The following is a 24,780-nucleotide window of genomic DNA, read 5'->3' on the forward strand; positions in this document are numbered from 1 at the left end:
TTTAGTGTATTTTAAGCAAATTTGTCTTAAAATCACCTTTCATGACATTTTGCAGTTGACCACATTTACAACCAATGGATTATTTGGAGAGAAAAGGAATTTATAAACTTTACTGTCTTTGACTGATAAATAAAGGCGTAAAATGTAACCTGTGAGTAAAACCTTGAGGACATGTTTTTGTTAAAACACACAGAATATATGTACAGTAACATCATAAATTATTCATATCTTCAGTCCAGTCCTTGTTGAGCAGAATCAATGAAAACTCAGAGAGCGTACCACACAGAGTTCAAACAGAAGCACCCCGAGAGACCAAACGTCTGTTTTGGGCCCTGAAGGAAGAGGGGCCTCAATGATGGAGGGGTCGCTGGAATAGAAACAGCCTTGAGCAATAACCTCTGGAGGCAGGTAAGACGGATACCTACGGAAACACAGAGGAGCAGAAGACACGGGTGTTGGAAAGGTCTCGCAGAGTGCAGATGTGTGATGACAGATAACAAAAGACGTGTCCCACAAAACCCAAATCACAACCGGATATTATAAGACAGGCACTCTGAGAACATGAGGGCTCCTAGTTGTCCCACTCAGCTATGTTATTTATGATACCGCATAAGGAAGCCGCTTTGATATCCAGGATCTGCTTTTGATCAAAACAAAGATGGGCCACAGTGATGCACATCTAATGTTAGTTCATCTTTCTTTATTACCAGAGCACAGCGTGACCCATTGATCTTTTTTTTTTACCATGAAAGGCTGACGCTTCGGTTCGGAGCCGCGATGCATCTTAAAAAGACAGCGCACAAGATTTAAAGCTCGCCTTGACTTTCTGCTCAGCTATAATGACGCCGAGATGTTATCTGTACCCTTATATAGACTCCAAAGCACGTGAGTTTCATTTTTGAGGAATATGTTAGATCACGAAACGAATGGAAAACATTATGGTTGAATGACGTACCCAATAGGAAAGTCAACATCTGCTCCGTGGTCGGTCATATGATACAGGCCGAATTTGGCCAGCTTCACTTTACCCTGTTGATTTGTAAAAGAACATTTTATTTCAATAGCGAGCTGAAAGCACGTCACAGCACAATATCAATTCAGATACCATTCTGACAGTTTTATTGTGTTTAATGTTTTAAATAAACCCAACAAATGTTACAGTGACACACAGTTTGTCAGAATGACCAGTTTATTTAGTATAAAGCTTTTATATTAAAGCTATTACTCATCATTAAATGTTTGAGTGACAATAATTACAGGTGTACGTAAAATAATAAAATAAAGTAAAGTAAAGTAAAGTAAAGTAAAGTAAAGTAAAATAAATTAAATTAAAATAAATAGAATTAACTTGTCAAGCCCAAGAAATTGAGCTAATAAAATTAAAATAATAAAATGAAATAAAATAAAATAAAATAAAATAAAACAGGAGAAATTTGTCAACCCTTAAGAAATTATGAGTTTAGAATATAAAATAAAATAAAATAAAATAATTGGAGGAACTTGTCAAATTATGAGTTAACAAAATAAAATAAAATAAACTGGAGGAATTGTCAACCCTTAAGAAATTATGAGTTTAAATAAAATAAAATAAAATAAAATAAAATAAAATAAAATAAAATAAAATAAAATAAAAGAATTAAATTGGACGAACTTGTCAACCCCAAGAAATTATGAGTTATTAAATAAAATAAAACTAAATTAAATTAAATTGGAGGAACTTGTCAACCCCAAGACATTTGGAGTTAATAAAATAAAATAAAATAAAATAAAATAAAATAAAATAAAATAAAATAAAATAAAATAAAATAAAATAAAATAAAATAAAAGAATTAAATTGGACGAACTTGTCAACCCCAAGAAATTATGAGTTATTAAATAAAATAAAACTAAATTAAATTAAATTGGAGGAACTTGTCAACCCCAAGACATTTGGAGTTAATAAAATAAAATAAAATAAAATAAAATAAAAATTTGAGGGACTGGTCAACCCAAATCATTTTTACACTATGTAGCTTGTCTGTGAGTTCTCTGTGAGTCTGTGTTTCCACATACCTCGCGGTCCAGGAGAACATTGTTCGGAGACAAGGCCCGATGCACCATGCCATGTTTATTCATGAACTCCAAGCCTTCCAGCACTTCATAGGCAACCTGTAGCACCTTCTCTGGACTAAGAGAGACAAGAACATGATTTTTAATAATAAATCTTGAAAAATGAAACTCACTAAATGATATTAAATCATATATCTATACTAAACAAATTATCACATCTCCTGAAATAAAAACCTGATCATGGACAATCACAGATTCTTAGGTTGAGGAAAAAAACAAACAAAAAAAAAATATTTTAACACTCCTAAAAAATTAAGACAAAATACAGTAAGTTATTGAAATCTAATAATATTTAAATAAATATGGATGCACACATGAGTTAACTGAATGAGGCTCTGTGGAGTCAAATGAAAGGCACAGTACAATAGTACCCAACGTTCCAAAAAAATAATTAATTTAACTGCTATTAATTCATATCAAAATGTCTGGTTTAGACAGTAGATGGCAGAACAAGAGCAGCATGAATATGCAGTCTGAGCTGTTCAGTCCCAGCTACAATCAATCAGTTACTGAAAATTACAGTCAAACAGCTATTTCTGTGCTTAATAATATGATACTGGATGAAAAAGAAAAAAAAAAAAAAAAAGAATTGCATTCGTCTGCTTTTAATTGAAGACACAGAGGACAAACATAGTGCATACACAAACACAGGCTGCAGGGTCACTCTGACCTCAAAAACAAATCCCTCACGGGTACAAAAGTTTGTCATTTAACAAACAAAAGTAGGACGGTAGGTAGAAGTTTTAGAACCAATCACTTCTTTATTCTGGAAAGAAAATATGTAAATGTAAAAATAAGGACGATTACATAAATGATTCTAACCAGCGTGTTCCTCATGTACTTTTACTAGAAAATGATGTTTTCTTATCAGTCAAATATTTTAAAAACAGTACACTACTGCCTTTTCTGACTAGGAACTTCCTAGAAAAGTCTGGATGATGAAAAACATGTTTTTGTTTTTTTTTGGAAAAATCTGAGTGGTGAAAATATTGCTAGAAATGACTGGTCTGATTGGAAATTGTGACTCTAAAATGGAAGCTTCACTGGTTTCAATAAGTTATTTTTTCTCCTCTGTCTTGTTTTCAAGTCATTTTTAGTAACGTTCTGTCAGTAGAATATCATCAGCGGCAAAAGTCTTTGTGAACTGATGTCACGCTGGGCCAATTTACAACTGCTATTAACAATCATCATTTTCTTACACTCTGATCCCAATTGTGTCAATATTAATACAACATATTGCCCTAATAGCACAGTCCAAATATAACACACAACGATCAAATGCTTTCAAAAAAAGAAAATCTTTTAAAAACTGGCCACACGAGGAATCTGACAACAGTGTCAATGGCTTCCACATGAGAAGATACAAACCACTAATGCATCTCAGAATAATAACAAAAAAAGCTCTGCCACAAATATTAAGCAATGGGCCTGTTGACCTGATGATGTAGAACAGATTAAAAATGATAAAGACACTAAAGAGTATGAACTGTTCAAATACACCATTCAGGAATAATGCAATGGTACCAATTGGTACACACCAATGTGTGTATACAATAATGTTGTATCACATTATAATAAGCATGGTAAATCACTATTGGAAGGACTATTTTTAATGTCATTTAAATGAACTGATGCTTTTATTTGTTGGTGTTGCGCTAAACTGACCAAAAACAGCAGCTGCCTATTTCTATTTCAAATAAATAATGTTTTCCATTAAACAATCCCTCAGCTTTCAGCAACATCAGGTATACAGACCTTAAGCAATCGGTTATATTCCATATGGATTATGTTCAGTTCATCATCACGATCTTGCATGTTTTACCTGACTGGTTTCCCTTGCTTCAGAAGGTCCTTCAAGCTCTTTTCATAGTGCTCAGCTACAATAACCAGCCGTTCTGCAAAAGGTCAAGAGGACAAATTAGAGTTCATCAAACCAACAACTTTGGTGCTGTAAGCACCATTCTCTATTGTTTGAGCTATGGGAACATTTTTGCATCTCAAGTCAATTAATCTATGATTTATTTATTCTATATTTGAGTAACGTTCAGAAAAAGTCACAGTATTTTCAAAAACACTATTGTTTTATAATTGCAACCACTCCAAAAAGCACAACGTTCACACTATTCCCATTTGACACAGCGTCTTAAAAATTGGCTTTAATAACCCAGTCAATATCCTCCAAAATGAATATTCCCTCCAGCGAGATGATGACCTGCATTCAAGGTCATTTCTCAAACATGAAAGAAAGTTATAACTCTAATAAATCTGCATAATGTCATAAGGACTTCAAACACATGTTTGCATACACATGCATCGATCTCAGAGGCTCTTCTCATAGGGGACGCGTGCATGATACAAAGCGCACTGTGCGTGATAAATATCGAGCTAACAGTCATAAAGCAGCTAAAGATAAAAAGAAAGATTCTCACAGGCAAAATCCACAAATGAATAATAGCATTAAACCACAAAGATAAAAATCACTAAGATAAAAGGCGATAAAACTCTGAAGAGCAGCAGAAAACAGAACCAGACTTGGTGAGGTATTAAAATGAAAGGACAAAGCACACATTTCAACTTAATGACTTTGCAAAACAGTGCTATGACAACTGTGACATCAATACAAAGGTGATGTGTGCATTTCTTTTGATGTTAAAGTCTCCGGTACAAGTTGTCCAATAAACAGCTATAAGAGAACTTTCTTGATCTGGCAAGCTCTAATATGATTGGATGGCTTTTTTTCATATAGCGCTTTAGATAGTTTCAGTTGCTTCATTAATTACCAGGAAAATAACAATGTCATTGTTGCAAGTTCAATTTCAGCTCTAAATCTCAATATTCAGCTCAATTCAGTTCAATATTGATTTAAATCAGCTGAATAACAGTGTCTATGTTGCAAAGTTCATCAATTATGAAACTTTACCAAGCTGACAAAATTATTTACAAGGTACAACATTGCTACAAAAAGCAGTTGTTTTTTTTTAAGATTTTAAAACATTTAGTAGCAAATTAAAGGAGACCTATTATGCCCCTTTTTACAATACGTAAGTCTCAGGTGTCCCCAGAATGTGTCTGTGAAGTTTCAGCTCAAAATACGCCACAGCTCACTTATTATATCATTTTGAAAATGCCAATTTTGAGTGGAAGCAGAAACACGCTGTTTTCGTGCATGTCTCTTTAAATGCAAATGAGCTGCTGCTCCCCGCCCCCTTTTTTAGAATCAGGCTGTGCCTTTACAGCTCGTAGCTCAGATACTCTGCAAAAAACATCTGTTCGGTTTTGATTATCATGTCTATCATGCTGAAATCATGCGTTTTAAACCATATTACTTTAAACTTCTACTATAGGGTTTTTTTGAGGGCATACGTGCGGCTGTCACATGGCATGTGAGTAGTAAACTAAATTCTCTTTCATGTCTTATTGTGCTTAAACTGTCAAACACACACAAGTTCATGTTAAATACACAAAGGGATCACAAAAACAGTCAAAGGTAAACAGCTAGGAAAGAAATTATATGTTTATATTAGATCTGTGTGGAAGCAGCGTAATATACAGTAAATAAATCAATAGATCCACTGCTCTCTTGTCTCCTCTGAGGCTGGGACTCTAAATAGTGTTAAAGGAGAAGTGCCAGAACCTGTGCTACATGAGCTTTTGTGCTTAAAAAAAAAAAAAAAAAGACTGATCGTTTCGCTAGATAAGACCCTTCTTTCTTTGGCTGGAATCGTTTAGAGCCCTTTGAAGCCGCATTTCAACTACATTTCGGAAGTTCAAAATTGGGGGCACAATTAAAGTCCATTATATGAAGAAAAATCCTGAAATGCTTTCCTCAAACACCATAATTTCTTTACGACTGAAGACAGAAAAACATGAACATCTTGGATGACAAGGGGACGGGTAAATTATTTGTAAAGTGTTGTTTTGGAAGTAGACTTCTCCTTTAAGTGCTCATCTGTGCAGCCAAAGACAGAAGAGTCAGCAAGCTTTGCTTGAACGTTAACCATGGCATTAGAACTGTTACACCATTGCCACTTTGCGAAATAAAATGATGGCGCTGTGGGTGGAAATGTGCAAATTAAGGGACATTATAATAAAATCCCCTTACCATGTCATGGGGAAAGCAAAATCTTACACGCTCATTTTTTCACATGCTTGAAGAAAAAGTTACTGGGTTGTCCTTTTCCACATTTTCTGGGATGGTAGATGCACTGGGGACCAGATTATAGCACTTAAACACGGAAAATTCAGATTTTCATGATGTGTCACCTCTAACTAGCCATGAGCTGTATTGTTTTTTTTAGATATTTACAGGAAATAAACTGTATTTACTGTCATTTATCAACGGACGGTACAGGGGTGCCCAACCCTGTTCCTGGAGATCTACCTTCCTACAGAGTTTAGTTCCAACCTTAATCAAACACATCTGTTCGTAACTATCAAGTACTCCTTCAGATCCTAATTAGTTGGTTCAGGTTCAAGCTGAACTCTGCAGGAAGGTAGATCTCCAGGAACAGGGTTGAGCACCCCTGCCCTATACAGTTTGGGCTCAGCTTTTGGCTTGTTTTGTTGTGGTTTAAAAGACACTTAATTTTCAGTACTATAATTCATTTAAACACACTGACACTATCAGTGAAAACAAAACTTGAACTGAATTTGAAAGGATTACTCCACTTCTAGAATAAAATTTTCCTGAAAATTTACTCAACCCCATGTCATCCAAGATATTCATGTCTTTCTTTCTTTAGTCGCAAAGAAATTACATTTTTTTGAGGAAAACATTTCAGGATTTTTCTCCATATAGTGGACTTCAATGGTGCTCAACGGATTGAAGGTTAAAATTGCAGTTGCAACGCAGCTTCAAAGGGCAATAAGGAATAAGGGTCTTATCTAGCGAAACAATGTGTCATTTTCTTAAAAAATATATATTTATACACTTTTTAACCTACAATGTTAACATCAGCGATGTGCATACGTACTCTGTGTATTCCAATTCATGACAGTTAGGGTAGGTTGAAAAACTCTCATTTTCTCCTTCAAAATCATCCTACATCGCTGTTTTACCTTTTTTTGTAAAAGGCGTTCGACCTTCGTCTGTATTTCTACAGCGATATAAGAAGATTTTGAAATGAGTAAATGAGATAGGAGTTTTTCGACCTACCCTAACTGTCTTGAACCAGAGTGCACATCATAGAGCTAGACAAGATGAGCATGAGGTTATAAAGTATATAAATTGTACATTTAAAAAAAAAATAACAATTTCGCTAGATAAAACCCTTATTCCTCAGCTGGGATCATGTAGAGCCCTTTGAAGCTGCACTGAAACTGCATTTTCAACCTTCAATTTGTCAAGCACCACTGAAGTCCACTATATGGAGAAAAATCCTGAAATCCTGCGACTGAAGAAAGAAAGACATGAACATCCCGGATGACATAGGAGTGAGTAAATTATCAGGAATTTTTGATTTTGGAAGTGGAGCAATGCTTTAAGCTGAACAATGAAAATGTTGTCTTCTGCTTTATGGCTAAATTGAATGAATTTTGCAACATAGACACTGTTATTGAATCAGCACTGAACTGAGTCTAGTTAAATAACACTGCTGTTTTCTGCGGAGCTGCTTATAGCTGAACTGAATCACATTTTCTTAACTGAACCAACACTGAACTGACTCACTCTATTGTCTTGCTACAGCTGCTTTACAGCAGAAATTGGATTTGTCTCATTTTTCCAAGTTTGCATCATTGGTTCTGATTGACTTTTTCAAATTTAATACCGTGAAGCTGGAACCATCTGTATTGTATAAAGCCCTATAAAAATAAAATTGACTTAACTTGATTTTATCTTATGTGGGCATCTGACGATTTTCCAGTCATTTAGTGAATAAAGGCATTACAATGTGCAAGAAAACCATCATACCATGCTTCCCTCTGCTGATGTCCACATATTGACACAGTCTGGGATGGGTGATAGTCTTGAGGATCTGAAAGCGTCCCAGGATCTTGATGGAGTTCGGCGTAAGCGGAAGCCCATTGCTGCCGCACACGTCATGAGGAAGAGGAGAGGCGAAGAAGGTGGAGGCCCCCAGCTCCGCATCTCTGAGGGGCTGCATGACTCACCTGATGCTCAACAAACACACTGACATAGGGAACATATACAGAATATATCGTTAAATTGTTATAAATTATTTCTGTACATTATATAATGCACACTATACATTAAATATAGCATAAACAGTTACAACAGTTAGTGTTACAACAGTAAAATTGTGGTACACTCTCATTAGCATGTTAATAAATATAAAATATGAGAACCTTGATTATTAATCATAACACTAAAACGTGTAAAATTTATTTTACAGCATAATTCAAGATTTTGTCTGACACGGTTGTAGCGTAAACCAAACCGATAATATTTTACAATATGTAACTGAAATTCTGTCCACATATGGATTTCTTCATGATGCTGACTTTGTGCTTTACAAACGCAAGATGAAATCAGCGGCATACCTGTTTATCTGAAACGAACGACTGCTCCATTTGATTCACGAGTTCATTTATAATATTCTGATATATATTTGTAATTTTGAGGGATCAGTTTGGTCTTCCGGCGACTGTACACAACTGAAAGCGCTGGCGTGTTTATCCCGCGCCGGCGAACAGCTGAACGACGCGTGACCGTTGCGTCATCATCCTACGACGCTGGGAAGAGAGACGAGTGTGTGGCGTGCGGCTTTAAAAGCAAAGAAACATACGGTTGCAGTTTTATGTGAGTAGTTTATTCCGCATTGATGTTTTGATTTATGAGTATTGTTTATTTGTGTATGTAACGTGTTAGGAATGTAGTTAAAGTCGAGCTGGAGGACAGATGTCCTGTGAATACCGACATGTGAAGTGACAGTCAGCACTGTATCTATATAAAGACATTAATACTTTCATCATGAGTCATGATGATACTTCTGTATGAATATCACTACTGAAAAAACAAAACAAAACATCGTATTATAGCGCAATTATGTTTAAATTTCCATCCTTGCGTTGACATTTGCTTAAAAAGTTTTTAAAAAGTGCATGACAAGAGTTATAATTAACTTAGTGTAAATAATAATTATTTTAACGTTTATGGTAAATTGAAATTAATATTTATTTAATAGATTGCTTCCTCTCTTTCTTTTACTTTCACTTCCTATATATGGTATGTCAAACAGGTTCACTCACTTCTGAGCATGTCAACATATAAAAATGCCACCATGCATGAATCACTCAAATTATTATTTATTTATTTATTTATTTATTTGTAAGTATGGGTGTTGTTTTATTCATATCACGTTGCATAGTTATACTGTTTGCTCTGAAAATCTTGTTTAATTTGTTTATGAGTCTGTTTGAGCAAAACATAACCTACTTTACAAATCATAAATCAGTGACTATGTTGTAAATATTAATACATGTCATAAATGTGTCCTCAGATCCTCAGATCTGTGACCTAAAAATGGGCATAGTTTGTTTTACAGACCTTAAACTTAGTAAATAAATTAAAATAATTGGTAACACTTTACAATAAGGTGTCATTTGTTAACATTAGTTAATGTGTACTAACATGAATGAATAATGAACAGTACATTACACTATTTATTCATCTTTATTAATGTTAATAAAATACAGTTCATTGTTTGTACACAGTGCATTAACTAATGATAAGCACAACTTGTGATTTCAATAATGCATTAGTAAATGCTGAAATTAACATTAAGATTAATAAAGTATTGCTCATTCTTAGTTCATTTTAACTATTGAACATTGTAAAGTGTTACCGAATAATTATATATAACTAATAATAATAAATTATAAATTATTATAATAATCATACAAAAAAATCATATCCCACACTTTTTTATCTCCTAAAATAAAATATAGGACATGTCATGTGCTTTTGTTTTGGGTCTCTATGCAGTTATTTCAAGGGCAATTATGGTTACATAAAAACATCCCTGTGGGATGCGAGTATTTAAGATCATTTACAGTTTCTTAAAGATGAATAGAATAGAATAAAGTCTTTATTGTGATTTGGCTGGGGAAGCGCTGACTAATCTGCGGTACAAGTGCGTGGTCATTATCTCCTCACCATTCAGACTTGCATGAAAGTGACAGCTGCTCCTGCAAGTGTTACTTTCACTGGTGTCAGATGTAACACATGGCCTTAAAAGTCTTCGAGAGAATGTTGACGTTTTCATAGGTTCTTTCGCAGATGCAAATGTGTTTTTTGGTCGCGTTTCACAAGTTTTATATCCGTTGCATGGCTAACATTCACGTTTATTGGCTGCCATATGATGGCGATGACCACCGCTGCAGGGCATTATGGGAAAACGGTGACAATTGAGCTTTTTGGAAACTTTCTCGGAAGTGTTTTGGGCTCCGTCTCGGCCCCGGGACTGGTTTTCAGGGGTTATGCAAATGAAAACAGTCCTGTCATGGTGCTCATAAATTCTTCCACCACAGGCCCATTTAAAGCAGTTCAAGAACTTCAAAAACAAGAGACTTTGATCCACGATATTATCAACTCCAGCTTTTTTGTGTTTCTAATTTCCTCATCTGAACTCTTTGTTTTCATCCCGCGCCAGCTGTTGTTTTCCAGCACCACCCTGCACTATGTGTTATGATGTGTTCTTCTCTTTTCCTACGCCTTGTAAAAATTCCCTTAGTCCTTTTGCAGTGGATGAGCTCAAGCCAAATGCGTAATGTGTCCGTGTTCCTGCACCAGCTGTCTTGCGACCCAATGAGAATTGTTGTTTGATCCGTTGTGGAGCCAAAGAGGATTCCTCAATCAAAACACAGAGCTGAGAGGACAGTGATGCAATTATGCAGTATTTGTCTCATGGTGGACAAGTCATGAGAACGCACACATTTAGATGCCAGATGGTTTGATTCCGTCCACTTCCTCGTTCGGGAGTATCGCAGATGACCTGAAACCGATTCAAACCATCATGAAGGTACTGAAGCGCGAACCCAAAGCAGGGTTTGCTGGGATTAGGACGGAGATTGTACGCTTTGATGAGGTTTTCGCATGTTGTTTGGCGTCTAGCCGATCTATTGTTGAGCATCTGGCTGGTGTCAGATGTTTCATTATAATTCTCCTTCATGGAAGGGAATTAGGACAGAAACTTGGCCACGTATCGGTATAAATTACAAATTAAAGCACCGTGCAAAGTTTGCCAAAACACCTCATGTTTACGTGCGCCAAAGATCTGAAAAGATCTCATTTTAAGAGGTCGTGCTCTCAAGTGCCGCATGTTCCCAAACACGGATAGGGTGTCTCTGTGGATCCTCTCTTTTAAACATGTTTATGAGTGACTAAGAGTTCCTACCGCGTTTGATCTTTTCCTTTGGCTTGTTCTTCAGGTTCCTGGTACGATCCCTGTTCAAGATGTCAGGCCACACACCCTCACTCATGAGACTGGAACAGAAGGCCGCGGAGGCTGACCAGATCATCGAATACCTCAAGCAGCAGGTCCAGCTGCTGAAGGAGAAAGCCAGTAAGTGGATGCATGCGGCATGCATGTGTGCGGATCACGGGTCAATGACCAATACGGATGTCTGAGAGGATGGGAAGTACAAAGAGGAATCTTTTAATAATCTACTTCACAAAGTGCTTAGAAATGTAATATTTGCACTCATTGAGGTTCCAAACATTTATATAAACTGAACCCAAAAAAATCATTTAATAGGAAATATTATGAAGAATATTATATTATTTTGTTTTAAAGGGGTCATTGGATGCAAAGTTCACTTTTTCATGTTGTTTGAACATTAATGTGTGTTGGCAGTGTATGTACAAATCTACCCTATAATGATAAAAATCCATGCAGTGGTTTTTAATTAATCTGTAAAAATAATATTCCCTTTTTCAAATCGAGCCATTCTCAGATGCCTGTCACACCGACAGAGGCCGCTCCCACGATAGTTGATTGACATGAGCGTCTTACCTCAGATCAGCTGTAACAGTCGGACCTCCAATATTTCGATGCTGGAGCAGGGATGTAAGTTAGACAACAATATGTCCGATTGAAGTGTTGTGTTGCTGGATGTAATAATGAACATAGTGGTCGTCATTTACTCCCGACATCTGAACCGCTGACGATGCAGTGGATTACGTTTGTTTGTGAAGGGAATGCGCCTCTCGATCTACATAAATGGGTCTATGTTTGCTCAAATCATTCGTGATCCAGCTTCACTTACAGCAGAAGTGAGTATAAGTTTTTTTTTTATGAATTTCTGTAATCACCTTTTCTAATAATGTGCTAGTTAGCAAGTTTAGCGGCTAAATGCGGCTAAAATAAACAGGCTCGTCACTCCACAGAGAGAAAAAAGGGGTGGGGCGAGCAGAGCTCATTAACATTTAAAGCAGCCTCGACCAGAACAGGATGATTTTTGCAGAGCTGATTTTGGCAAGGTAAAAAGGGTGTTGTTTTACACTACCACTGAGAATTTTTAACCAAAGTATATTATAGACTTTTCATTAAGACCCTAAAGAATCATATCAACTTGATGGGCATCCGATGACCCCTTTAATAGAAATTAATACTTTCATTTAGCAAGGACGAATTAAATTGATCAAAAGTGATAGTAAATGTTGTAAAATATTTCTGTTTCAAATAAATGCTGTTCTTTTGAACTTTCTAATAATCAAAGAATCATGAAAAAATATCACGGTTTCCAAAAAATGTGTAAGGCACAACTGTTTCATAATAAATAAAAGCACAACATTGATAATAATAAGAAAAGTTTCTTGAGCAGCAAATCAGCATATTACAATAATTTCCTGAAGGATCATGTGACACTGAAGACTGGAGTAATGATGCTGAAAATTCAGCTTTGAGCAGGAATAAATTGCATTTTACAATAAATTTAAATAAAAAAGTTATATTAAATTGATTTTAAATTTTAACTTTATTAAATTTTAAATAAAATATTTTTATTTTTATTCAATTAAATGCAGTCTTAGTGAGCATAAGAGACTTTTAAAAAACGTAATAGAAAAACTAAAAAGTATACTTTTTTAGCCAAAAGTACACTGTCCCCCAGTTTCACAGACTAGGCTTAAGCCTAGTCCTAGACTAATATGTAAGTCTGAGCTGTTTCAGCTAAAATAAATTACATTGACTAATCTAAAATATATCAGTGCCTTTGTTTTGTCTCAAGATGGACACCAGTAATGTTTTTTTTCTAAGCATGTTTAAAAAAAATGACTTTAATGTCCTAATTGAACTATGGCATAATCCTGGTTTAACCTAAGCCTTGTCTGTGAAACTGGGTCTGTATGGGTCAAAATTATTACCCTGAATTTATCAAAACTTAATTTTGATTAGTAATATGCATTGCTGAAAACTTCATTTGGACAACTTTAAAGGCGATTTTCTCAATATTTTGATTTTTTTGCACCCTCAGATTCCAGGTACATCAATGGAAATTTTATTTATTCATCTTTTAGTTTATATATCTCAACAAATTGACCCTTAAGACTGGTTTTGTGGTCCTGGGTCACATTAATATTTTTAAAAAGCACTGCTGTATTGATGTTATAGTACATAAGCAGTAGACAGTTGAGAAGTTCTAAATGAATGTGTGTTTGTCTTGTTCTAATAAATGTTGTTTTGTGTAGTTGTTCAGGCCACAGTGAAAGAGGAAAAGAAACTGATGGTGGAGAACGCCAAGCTCAAGAAGGACATTGAGGAACTGAAGAAACAACTTCTGGAAATGGAAAAGAGGAGAGGAGGTATAATATCACACAACATACTACATTCTTGCTGATGTTTTTGAAATAATGAAATGCCAAGATGCTGTACTTGAAAACATATTGTAACTTTTAGATTTCGAAACTTGTACAGTCCAAAAACTAAACACATCAACACATGACCACCTACATTTAGACATCACTGATGCCTGCTGGGTGGTCAGAAGTGCCTTCAGATTAAAAGATTAGTTCACTTCCAGAATTAAACTTTCCTGATAATTGACTCACTCCTATGCCCTTCTTTCTTCGGTTGAAAATAAATTAAGGTTTTAAAGGAAAACATTCCAGGATTTTAAATAATGGATTCCTGGATTCCATTCCATAATGGACTTCAGTGGGACCCAACGGGTCGAAGGTTCAAGCTGTATTTTCAGTGCAGCTTCGAAGGGCTCTACATGATCTCTGCCAGGAAATAAGGGTCTTATCTAACTAAACGATTGGTCATTTTCTAAAAAAAAAAAAAAAAACACAAAAACAACACATTTATATGCTTTTTAACCACAAATGCTTGTCTTGCATTAGCTCTGCGATGTTTCAAAATTGTCCATCATCGTTGTTTTACTTTTTGTGTAAAGGACGTTTGACTAAACACTGGGTCGGTACTTTGGTCTACGTCATGCGTGACCTTTCCAACATGACTGCGTAATGCATGAAGTCGAGCTAGTGCAAAACAAGCATTTGTGGTTAAAAAGTACATGGAAAATTACCAATAGTTTCACTAGATAAGTCCCTTATTTCTCGGCTGGGATTGTGTAGAGCCCTTTGAAGCTGCACTGAAACTGCAATTTAGACCTTCAGTCCGTTGATTCCCATTGAAGTCCACTATATGGAGAAAAATGTTTTCCTCAAAAACCTTCATTTCTTTTCGACTGAGAAAAGAAAGACATTAACATCACAGATGATATGGGGGTGAGTAAATTATCAGGAAATTTTTATTCTGGAAGTGAACTAATCCTACAATACCATTAAATCTTCACGTTGTGATCATCACAAAAAAAAAAAAAAAAAAAAAATATATATATATATATATATATATATATATATATATATATATATATAATATTATTATTATTATTATTATTATATATTTTTTTGTGTGTGTGTAAAAAAAAAAAAAAAAAAAAAAAAAAAGTAAAATAACTTGATTTGTTCTTTGCAGTAAATGATGTGCCCATGCCTTCTGCGGAGCCCAGCATCCAGCGTGTCTCTAAACCCACAGCCTCAGAGCCACCTGCCCCAGCAGCCTCTTCTGCTCCTGCCCCAACCACAAAAACCGCACCAGCCAAAAACAACGATGACACGAAAAAGATAAAAGCTGAGAAGAAGGGTAAGCATACTTCTCAGACTATTAGTATGACATTTCCTTTATAACAGTTAATCTCTGCAGTGGCAATGTTTCCAGTGCTGTTGCAACACGATCCAAAACGCGCAATGTCAGAATCGCAAATCAGACTTTTTTGAACTAGCTGCTAAATCTACACACACTGAATGAATTGAGATTGCATATAAAACTTTCATGTCTAATTATATTATAGGACAGCTGCTGTAAATTGCAAGTAGGAGAAAGTGTCAATAATATAGGGCCATAAAAATCTCCCTTTTATAAACAATGCAGTGTAATGAACGCAGTTGAAGCTTGGTGGAGACCATGAGCGAATGTAAGCTGTGGATGCAGGTCAAACTCATTTGGGTTACAACCAGATCTGAAAGCAAACCAGATTTAAAGACATCACGGATGTCTTCTGGGGGTTACGTTTCTAAGTATTCATGCCCTACAGAATAGAGCATTTGAAATGGATCCGATTTCTTTCATGGTTATTTATTATGAAAATGATTTTCATTTCCAATTACATAAATCCCTTCAACTTGGGAACGCTCTGTTCATATCGAAATACAGATCATTTTTGTGCATTTATGAGCTGAGGAGAAACAAGTAAACTTGTGTGTTTCCTGTAGGCCAGATGTTAGAAAGGGAGTTTCATAATTTTCAAATACATCTCTTTTGCTTCAATGTTGACGAACACTGTTTCTGTGTGAATGTAGCACCTGTAGTGCATGCGTATCTATTTCTTGGCAGGACTACGTGAATTCTCACATTTAGAATGCTTGAGGAATCTTGGCACGTCGTCTGCTAGACGCAAATTAGGGCTGCGTAATTAATCAAAATCACCACTGAAATCAACATAGCCATGTGTGATTATTAAACCACAAATGGCTGTGATTGAATCAATTAGACACGTAAGTTTGCATGCACTGCATGCTTTAGAGTCAAGGGTCATCTACTGCACTCATTTTTTCCTTTTTAATAAGAAGCATATTTAAGCTATCGACAACTTTACCTGAAACTCTGAACGTTTTCGGAGAAAATAAAGAAGGTTTTACTCGGCCATCTTGCAGTGGTGCGTGAAAATGAATAATTATGATAGAAAATATCGCTGGCATTTTCCGCATAAGGTGCAATTTGGTGCCCTATGACTTTTTCAAGTATTAAAGGCAAAAGTTTGTAAGTTTGATACAATATTTCTAATAGAAAATTAACTTGGCATGAAACATGATCCTTTTGGCCTCAGCTGTTTGACCTTCTTGACTGTAAAGTGATTTAATCAACTGTGTCTCACAGGAAAACTGAAACTACTGTTCAAAAGTTTGGAGTCAGATTAAAAAAATGTCTCTTGTGCTCACCAAGGCTGGCTTTATTTGATCTAAAATATAGTAAAATAGTAATATTGTGAAATTTTATAATGTAATTTATTACTGTGATGGCAAAATTGTTTTTACTATCACTTTTGATCATTTTAATGCACCCTTGCTGAATAAAATTATTATTTCTTTAAAAACAGTCTTAGTGACCTCAGACTTTTGAACTGTAGTGCTTTGATTTCCTCTGCCTGGAAATCATTGTGTTCAGTGCTGATGCTTGTGTAGACTACACATAGGTTTTGATTTTCAAGACTGGGTGAAGTGGTGATCCAAAACGGTTTCCCCCATAAGTCCGGAAACAGTGGTAAAGTTTTGCTGTTTTAAGATGATTGGAGCAATTAGAAACAAACACCATTCTGAAGCCATTGTTGGCACAATTGTGTTGGAAAAAGTTCAGAAACAGAAAAGAGATGAAAAGCCGACATGATTTCCAGTTGTAGACTTTAAAAAAAGCATCCCAATAGCTCCCCGGGGAACAATACGCACAAGCTAAAAATATCATTCAAAGAGCTGTGTTAAAAACACCTCACAAACCAAAGGCACATTTCCTCAGGGTGGACGCGTACCGTAATAAAACCCCAGAATGACACGGTGTGCCGGGGTTGGTACAATGTCTCTAACAGCTCTACACACACAGCTTGTGCTTTTTACAAATATTTATGGTGTGTTAGTTGATGGCTCTATTTGTTAAAGTTTTGTAGTCTTGTTTGTGTTCTGATTTGCAAACACAAAAATATGTGAAAAACATCGTCTGATAATCTGTAATGCATTTTGGTCCAGGAGAGAAGAAGGAGAAGAAGCCAGCGGCGCCTCCTCAGGAAGAGGCGAAAGTAGACGTGTCTCGATTGGATTTGCGAGTGGGCCGCATCATCAGCGCCGAAAAGCACCCTGATGCCGACGCTCTCTATGTTGAGCAAGTGGATGTTGGTGAAGCAGCTCCACGCACTGTCGTCAGTGGCCTGGTCAAACACATCCCTCTGGAGCAGGTACTGACCCATTTAAACCAGGACAAACACCCTTGTAATTGAAGGCACTGCAGAAATCATTTATTGCATTTATTTAGGAATTAACAAAGCACCCTAAGCAATTATTGTAATTGCAATTAATTATAATCAGTTATTTTAATCACATTTATTCAGTGATTTATAAAGTATAAATCACCTAAAGTAATTATTATAATTAAAATGAATTATTTTGTATGTTTATAACATTTTTAATTACATTTAAATTATTTACATTTAATAAATACAATTGCATAATCACAATCAGTTATTAAATTCTGTTTTCGGTGCATTGAATTTTTATTGTCAGATTTGATTGATTTATAGAATTTTATAATTCTACAACATTTAAACTATAGCATGTTGGCTTAACCAAAATATATTCCTTTTTCAAAATATTTTCCTTATTGATTTATATTGAATCAAACATAATTATTTATTAGTTTACTTTAAAAATCTACAAACAATATATATATATATATATATATAATTTATATTTAATATGATTGTCAGATTCCCTGTGTCTTTTTTTCTCAGAATTGCATGATACAAACTCACAATTTGGACTTTTTTTCAGAAGTGAGATATAAACTCGCAATTCTGACTTTTTTGTCACAGTTGCAAGTTTATATCTTGCAATTTCAACTTTTTTCTCACAATTCTGATTTCTTCTGAATTGCTCACACCTCTGAGGAAAAAGTCAGAATTGTGAGTTTATTTTGACTTTATTTATAGACTTTATAACTCACAATTGCAAGTTTATACCATGCAATTCTGAAAATTGATTTGATTTTGCAACAAAGAAAAAAAGTCAGATTTATGAGTTTGTCTTGCAATTCTGACTTCATTTCTCAGAATTGCAAGTTTATATCTCATAATTCTGACTTTATAACTCGCAATTGCAAGTTTACGTCACGCAGTTCTGAGAAAAAAAAAGTCAGATTTTGCTACTTTATATCTTGTAATTCTGACTTTATTTCTCAGAAATTAGTTTTGCAAAAACGAGTTTATATCGCAGTTATGAAGAAAAAAGTCAGATTTGTGAGTTTATATCTTGCAATTCTGACTTCATTTCTTAGAATTGCCAGTTTATATCACAATTCTGAGAAAAAAAAGTCAGATTTGAGTATATCTTGCAATTCTGACTTTATAACTCACAATTCTGAGTTTATATCTCGTAATTCTGATTTTATTTCTTAGAATTGTGACATTTCTCAGAAATGAGTTTTGCAATAGTGAGTTTATAGCACGATTTTGAGAAAAAAGTCAGATTTGTGAGTTTATATCTTGCAATTCTGACTTTATTTCTTAGAATTCAGACTTTATTTCTCAAAAATGAGTTTGTCTCGCAATTCTGACTTTATAACTTGCAATTTGCGAGTGTATGTAACGCAATTCTGAGAAAAAAGTCGGATTTGCGAGTTTGTCACAGTTCTGAGAAAAAAAAGTCAGATTTTGTATCTCAAAAAAGTCAGATTTTATATCTCATAGTTCTGACTTGATTTCTCAGAAATGAGTTTTGCAAAAGCGAGTTTATATCACACAACTATGAGGAAAAAAGTCAGATTTATCACAATGCAAGTTTATCACAATTCTGAGAAAAAAAAAAGTCAGGTTTGCAAGTTTATATCTTGCATTTCTGACTTTATTTCTTAGAATTGTGACTTTATTTCTTGGAAATGAGTTTGTCTCGCAATTCTGACTTTATAACTCGCAATTCTGAGTAAAAAAGTCAGTTTTGCGAGTTTATATCTTGCAATTCTGACCTAATTTCTCAGAATTGCCAGTTTATATCTCACAATTCTGAGAAAAAAAACATCAGAATTGCGAGGGGAAAAAAACTCGTTTTGTGATTTAAGTCGCAGTTACCTTTTATTTTTATTCAGTGGCGCAGAGGGGCTTCCATAGTCTTCAGCATATAAAAAGGCACATGAATCATACATTAAACCAAATTAATCATGGCCAAATATCAGATTTCTAGATGTAGCATTCAGTACAAGAAATAAATTTCTTTGTAATTGAGCTAATATTTACACCCCATTAGACAATGTTTTGGAATAGTCTGAACTAACGTAAAAGCTGTATGTCTCGCTACTGTACCTGAGAGCAATCTTTGTTTGCCATAAAATGAATGCAGCTCTTGTTGATTAGGTGCTATGTGTCTGAATATTGGGAAGGAGGATATTTCAGTTTTACTGTTTCATATAAAAAGTCTGCATTACTGCGATTCATGCAGGTCCATAAACCTGCTCCACGCAGACAGCTCGGTCTCTTGTGCTTTATTTTCCAGAACCCCAAGTTTACGATTTGTTTAGGGGATTCCTAGCAGCTCGTCAGAAATTCTAATTACACTCATAAAATGCATCTGTTTCCTTCATTCATTTAATTTAATCATGTCGGGTTTCCCCCCTCTGGTTATGACTACATCACAGTTGCTTTAAGCATGTTTGTGCATTTATAGACTTGAAATAATAATGAATGTCTACAGTTCGTTTTGTGTTGGGTTTGGAAGTAGATGAGTTGAATGATTATTATATGTATTGAGTTTAATAATTTTGTTAAGGGTCTGTTTTGTTCTGCATCCCTGGTTAGAAAAACAAATAATTCAGAAATTATAAAGTTGCCCAGCTGTTCCTCATAATACCATATGTTCTTGATGTTTTTGGACTGTTGCATAACTTCTCATGCTGCCATGCAATAAGTTCAATATTAAATATATGATATTCTTTTTAACCGCTTAAGAAGATTGCATTTGATTCCTGTGATGGAGATGTTAATTTTTTTCGTGATTAGATGCAGAATCGTATGGCTGTGCTCCTATGCAACCTGAAGCCTGCTAAGATGAGAGGCGTTTTGTCCCAGGCCATGGTCATGTGTGCCAGTTCTCCAGAGAAGGTTGAAATCCTGGATCCCCCAAGTGGAGCCGTGGCTGGAGACAGGGTTACCGTCCAGGGCTTCCCAGGTAAAGTTATATATTTATACACAAAAGTACTGCAATAAAATACGATATTACCGTCCAGCAGTCCACTGGCACCCACAGCCTGCTTCATGGAGCCCATCTCAGTGCATCATTCTAGTTTATTAAAGTAAAAGCTGTCCCAAAAATCAAAGTTCTGCAATGATTTACTCGCCTTCACGTCGTTCCAAAATCAGTTCTACATTGGGACACAAAAGCAGAACATTCATGCTGTTCTTTTCTAAAAAAGCAGCAAGCATATGGTAACCAGGAGCTGTCATGCTCTAAACGGACAAGAATATTCCATGAAAATATCATAAAATTGATCCATATGATGCAGGACTACATTCCAAGTTTTCTGAAGTTATATAATAGCTTGTCGGTTGTCTGTGAAAATCTTTCTTTTGCCACAGCTCTCAAAATTCTCTTTCTGTTTTATCTACTTGTTTTCTTTTAATTTATTTATAAAAAAAAAAACCTCTTGATCCTCTAACACTTGCACTCTCTATTCTATTTCTATTCTAACTTCTTGATTTATTTTTATATATTTTTTTTTAAAAAATGGACCCTCTAACACTACCATTCTCTATTATTTTTCTATTCTATCTACTTAATTTCATTTTACTTATTAAAAAAAAAAAAAACTTGATCCTCTAATACTTGCACTCCCTATTCTACTTCTGTTCTAACTTGATTTTTTTTTAATTGACCCTCTAACACTAGCATTGTCTATTCTTTTTCTGTTCTATCTATTCATTTTTGTTTTATTTATTTAAAAAAAAAAAAACTTGCCCCTCTAACACTTGCACTCTATTCTATTTCTATTCTAACTTTTTTATTTTTTTTATGACCCTCTATCACTAGCATTCTCTATTGTTTTCCTATTTTTTCGACTTGTTTTATTTTTATTTCTAAAAAAATTGACCCTCTAACACTATCATTCTTTATTCTTTAGACTTTTAATTTTTATTTATTTGTAAAAAAATTGACCCTCTAACACTAGCATTCACTATTCTTTTTCTATTCTATCTGCTTATTTTATTTTTATTCATTGTAAAAAAAAAATGACCCTCTAACACTAGCATTCTCTATTTTTTCCTATTCTTTTGACTTTTTTTAATTATTAAAAGAAATGATCTTCTAACACTAGCATTTCTCTGTTCTTTCGACTTTATTTTTATTATACTTGTTTTCTTTTTATTCATTATATAAAAAAACGTACGTTTACTGCATTAGATTACCCGAAACTTGTCACAGCACTTACATATTATTGCTCTTTTGTCGGTTTTGATTGCCTCTATTATCCTCTTTTGTAAGTCACTTTGGATAAAGGTGTCTGGTAAATGACTGAATGTAAAATTCCCTGCATTAGGTTACAAGATGTTGACATCATTGATCAAACCTGCCACAACATGTCTTCATCTTGTGAGGGATGCTCAGATTTATAGGTTGGCTGTCTGAAAATGGTTCTTTCTTCCTGTTTAAGTGGGCGCTTTTTGGCTAAAATAAGCTGTAATGTAGACCAGACTTCATGCCGTTAGTCAAACGTCTTGCTATGCGACTCTGTGGGGTCAGATTCTCAAGATTTTGTTATTAAACCACAATTGTGTTTAAATTCCTAAGATCAATAAAGATGAATCCCTCAATGAAGAACATGAAGTTCCTTGTTTGGTAACGTAGTTGTTTGTGTTCCACTATATGAGCTAATATTTTTTTCCAATTAAAAATAAAGAGCAAATTCCTCAGTGCTTAAGGGAACCTCACAAACAATACAAACTTTAGCCTCGTGCTGTGAAATAACATGGTGGATCTGGCGCAGAAGCGATTTGGAGGAGTGTAGCATTTGCGGTCAAGTGAGCACAACAACTAACAGGGAGATTCCCAGGAATTGTGTGAATGTGGAGTGCAGAAGAGGACAATCTGCACAGGACACAATGAGAAGAGTGTCTCTTTTACCTTTCCATGAAAGGTTGTCCATTCATTTTTTCCAAGTTAATCAGTTTTTCCCAATACATAGAAAGCATGTAGGAATGAGGCAACTTCCTCCAGTTGCCAGGAGTCATAAATGACCTTTACAGCAAAACAAAAAAAAAATCAGTCCTATTAGTTGATGTTAAATTATTTTTTACTTCCTCAGGGTTTCCGAGGGCCTTAAGGAACACTCCACTTTTTTTGAAAATAGGCTCATGCGCCTAAAAGTGACCGGCACTAAGTTTGTGTAGATGCAGTTGATGGCTGCGTAATATCATTGCGCCTGTTGCTCTCATGGTAGGCAGCAAAGTTCCTTGATTATTACGCCGAAATGAGAGTATAGTTCCTAGCCATATCGACCTAGAAAATCGCAATTTTTCACTTCTCGCCCGTCTTTGTACACGATGTAACTACAGAAAAGTCAAGTTTTAAATAGGAAAAATATCAAAACTCTATGGTCATTTTTGAGCAGGATGCTATCGGTCTAATCAGATTCAATGATCTATGCTAAGCTGTGCTAAAACTGCTACCGCCAGACCCGGAGATCGGCTAAATGGATTAGAAAACGGTAAAACTCAATTGTTTTACCTTCTGCCATTTATCTAAGGTGATAGTGGAAGTTTCATATTTATTTGGTTCCGCAGTGTTTGCTGATTTTTATTTATTTATACTGTATAATTAATTTATTTTTTTTAAATATTTATTACATCAAGGTGTATGCCGTGCTTCCAAGCTTTCTTATTAGTTTTGCTAATAAACGTTGTACATTTCTTATTTATTTGGTTACACAGTGTTTACTGATTTTCAGTTTTGTATACCTGTTTAAACTTGGTGTTATTATTTTATATTAGGCATATAACATGGTGTATTTTTATTCGTTTTGTTAATAAAAGTTTGTTACGTTAATTTAAAAGTGAAAGCTTTTACAAGCTACTTAAAGCCGAAGGAAAGTGGAGAAAAGAGGGAAAACTCAAATGAACTAAAAACAAACAGCTGCTTGACACCAAATTGCCAGTAATTAATTAACTGAAACAAACTAAAAACAATTGCTAGATGCTGATTTGAAAGTGAAAGTAAAACTCGAATTATACTTAGAGAACATATTACTGTATTATTTTCCCTTCAATATATATATATATATATTTCCTTTAAATTTTCTTTAGTTGGTCTTAAAAAGGTCTTAAAGTCATAAATTTACCCTCATAAAAGCTGCAGAAACCCTGTTCATTTTCTACGCTCTTTTTTTGTTTGTTTTGCTGTTTCTCATGGATTGCAATGTAATAGCAATGTAAATGCTAAATGCTCCCATGTAAATGTCTTTTATTTTGTATTTACCGTACACATCTGTAACCCGTCATTAAAAGTAACAGAGACAGACTGTGACCTTTCTTAGTCCTTTCTTTGTAAATTTCTCATCTCATTTGGATTGTGGCAGTTATGATGGTTGTGAAAAGGTCAGCGGCAGAATAGATGCAAATAACAGGATCACCGTCTGCATTCAAATCAAGCTTTTGAATTCATTTCAGCTTGATATATGGCTGCTTATTGCAGATAGTAGCAAAAACACCTGTCTTCATCTGCTTTCCATGAGTTCTTCATCTCATTTTGGCTCGGCTTGATGTAAATGGAACGCATTATTTATAAACTCATTCTAGTTTCAGTATGAATTGGTCTGTGGTTGTTAATGATAATGAGTTGATTTGAAAACCAGCTTTTGTTTTCAGTCTTTTTACAGCTGTTGGGAGGGAAATGAATCAGCACTTCAAAATCTCTGCCTCTCTTTTTTGTTGTTCCAGGTGAGCCCGACAAGGAACTGAACCCTAAGAAGAAAGTGTGGGAGCAGGTCCAGCCAGATTTGCGCACCGATGACCAATGCGTAGCCACCTACAAGGGAGCTGCCTTTGAGGTTGCTGGCAAAGGAGTGTGCAAAGCTCAGACAATGAGTAACAGCGGAATCAAATAAAAACCTCTAAAAGAATTTCCTTCTCTACTCTCTAGACTTCTCTAACTGTGCTGAATGAAGGGACACATTTGAGATGAATAAAGTCTTTGAATGCGACTCTTTGACTGTGTTTTCATGCCTGTTTTAGTCATTTGTTCATACACTAACCATATATATAGATAATCAATAGATAATTTTTTTTTTTTTTAAAGAAACAAGATTATATGTGACCCTGGACCACAAAAACAGTCTTAAGTAGCACGGCTATATTTGTAGCAATAGCCAAAAATACATTGGGTGGGTCAAAAGTCATTAGGAT

At 35.0% G+C, this 24,780-nt stretch overlaps 2 protein-coding genes across 2 annotated transcripts in view; one reads left to right on the plus strand and one right to left on the minus strand.

Annotated features, from left to right (window-relative positions):
• tbck (TBC1 domain containing kinase) overlaps positions 1-8,751 on the minus strand; it is a 60,188-nt gene extending 51,437 nt beyond the window's left edge. The window contains exons 1-6 of the mRNA XM_051114900.1: positions 8,611-8,751; positions 8,021-8,239; positions 3,932-4,004; positions 2,053-2,167; positions 956-1,029; positions 280-421 (exon numbers count right to left, since the gene is read on the minus strand). Coding sequence (XP_050970857.1) covers positions 280-421; positions 956-1,029; positions 2,053-2,167; positions 3,932-4,004; positions 8,021-8,213 — 597 coding nt within the window. The 5' untranslated portion in view covers positions 8,214-8,239; positions 8,611-8,751. The remainder of the gene's footprint in view (positions 1-279; positions 422-955; positions 1,030-2,052; positions 2,168-3,931; positions 4,005-8,020; positions 8,240-8,610) is intronic.
• aimp1a (aminoacyl tRNA synthetase complex interacting multifunctional protein 1a) lies at positions 8,742-24,578 on the plus strand. The gene is made up of 7 exons (XM_051114913.1): positions 8,742-8,869; positions 11,500-11,633; positions 13,760-13,873; positions 15,051-15,218; positions 17,372-17,577; positions 20,386-20,554; positions 24,316-24,578. Coding segments are annotated over exons 1-7 (960 nt in total). The 5' UTR covers positions 8,742-8,867; the 3' UTR covers positions 24,483-24,578.
• Positions 24,579-24,780: the final 202 nt, after the last annotated feature.

Source organism: Labeo rohita, chromosome 1 (assembly GCF_022985175.1).
Source record: "Labeo rohita strain BAU-BD-2019 chromosome 1, IGBB_LRoh.1.0, whole genome shotgun sequence".
Lineage (NCBI taxonomy): Eukaryota > Metazoa > Chordata > Actinopteri > Cypriniformes > Cyprinidae > Labeo > Labeo rohita.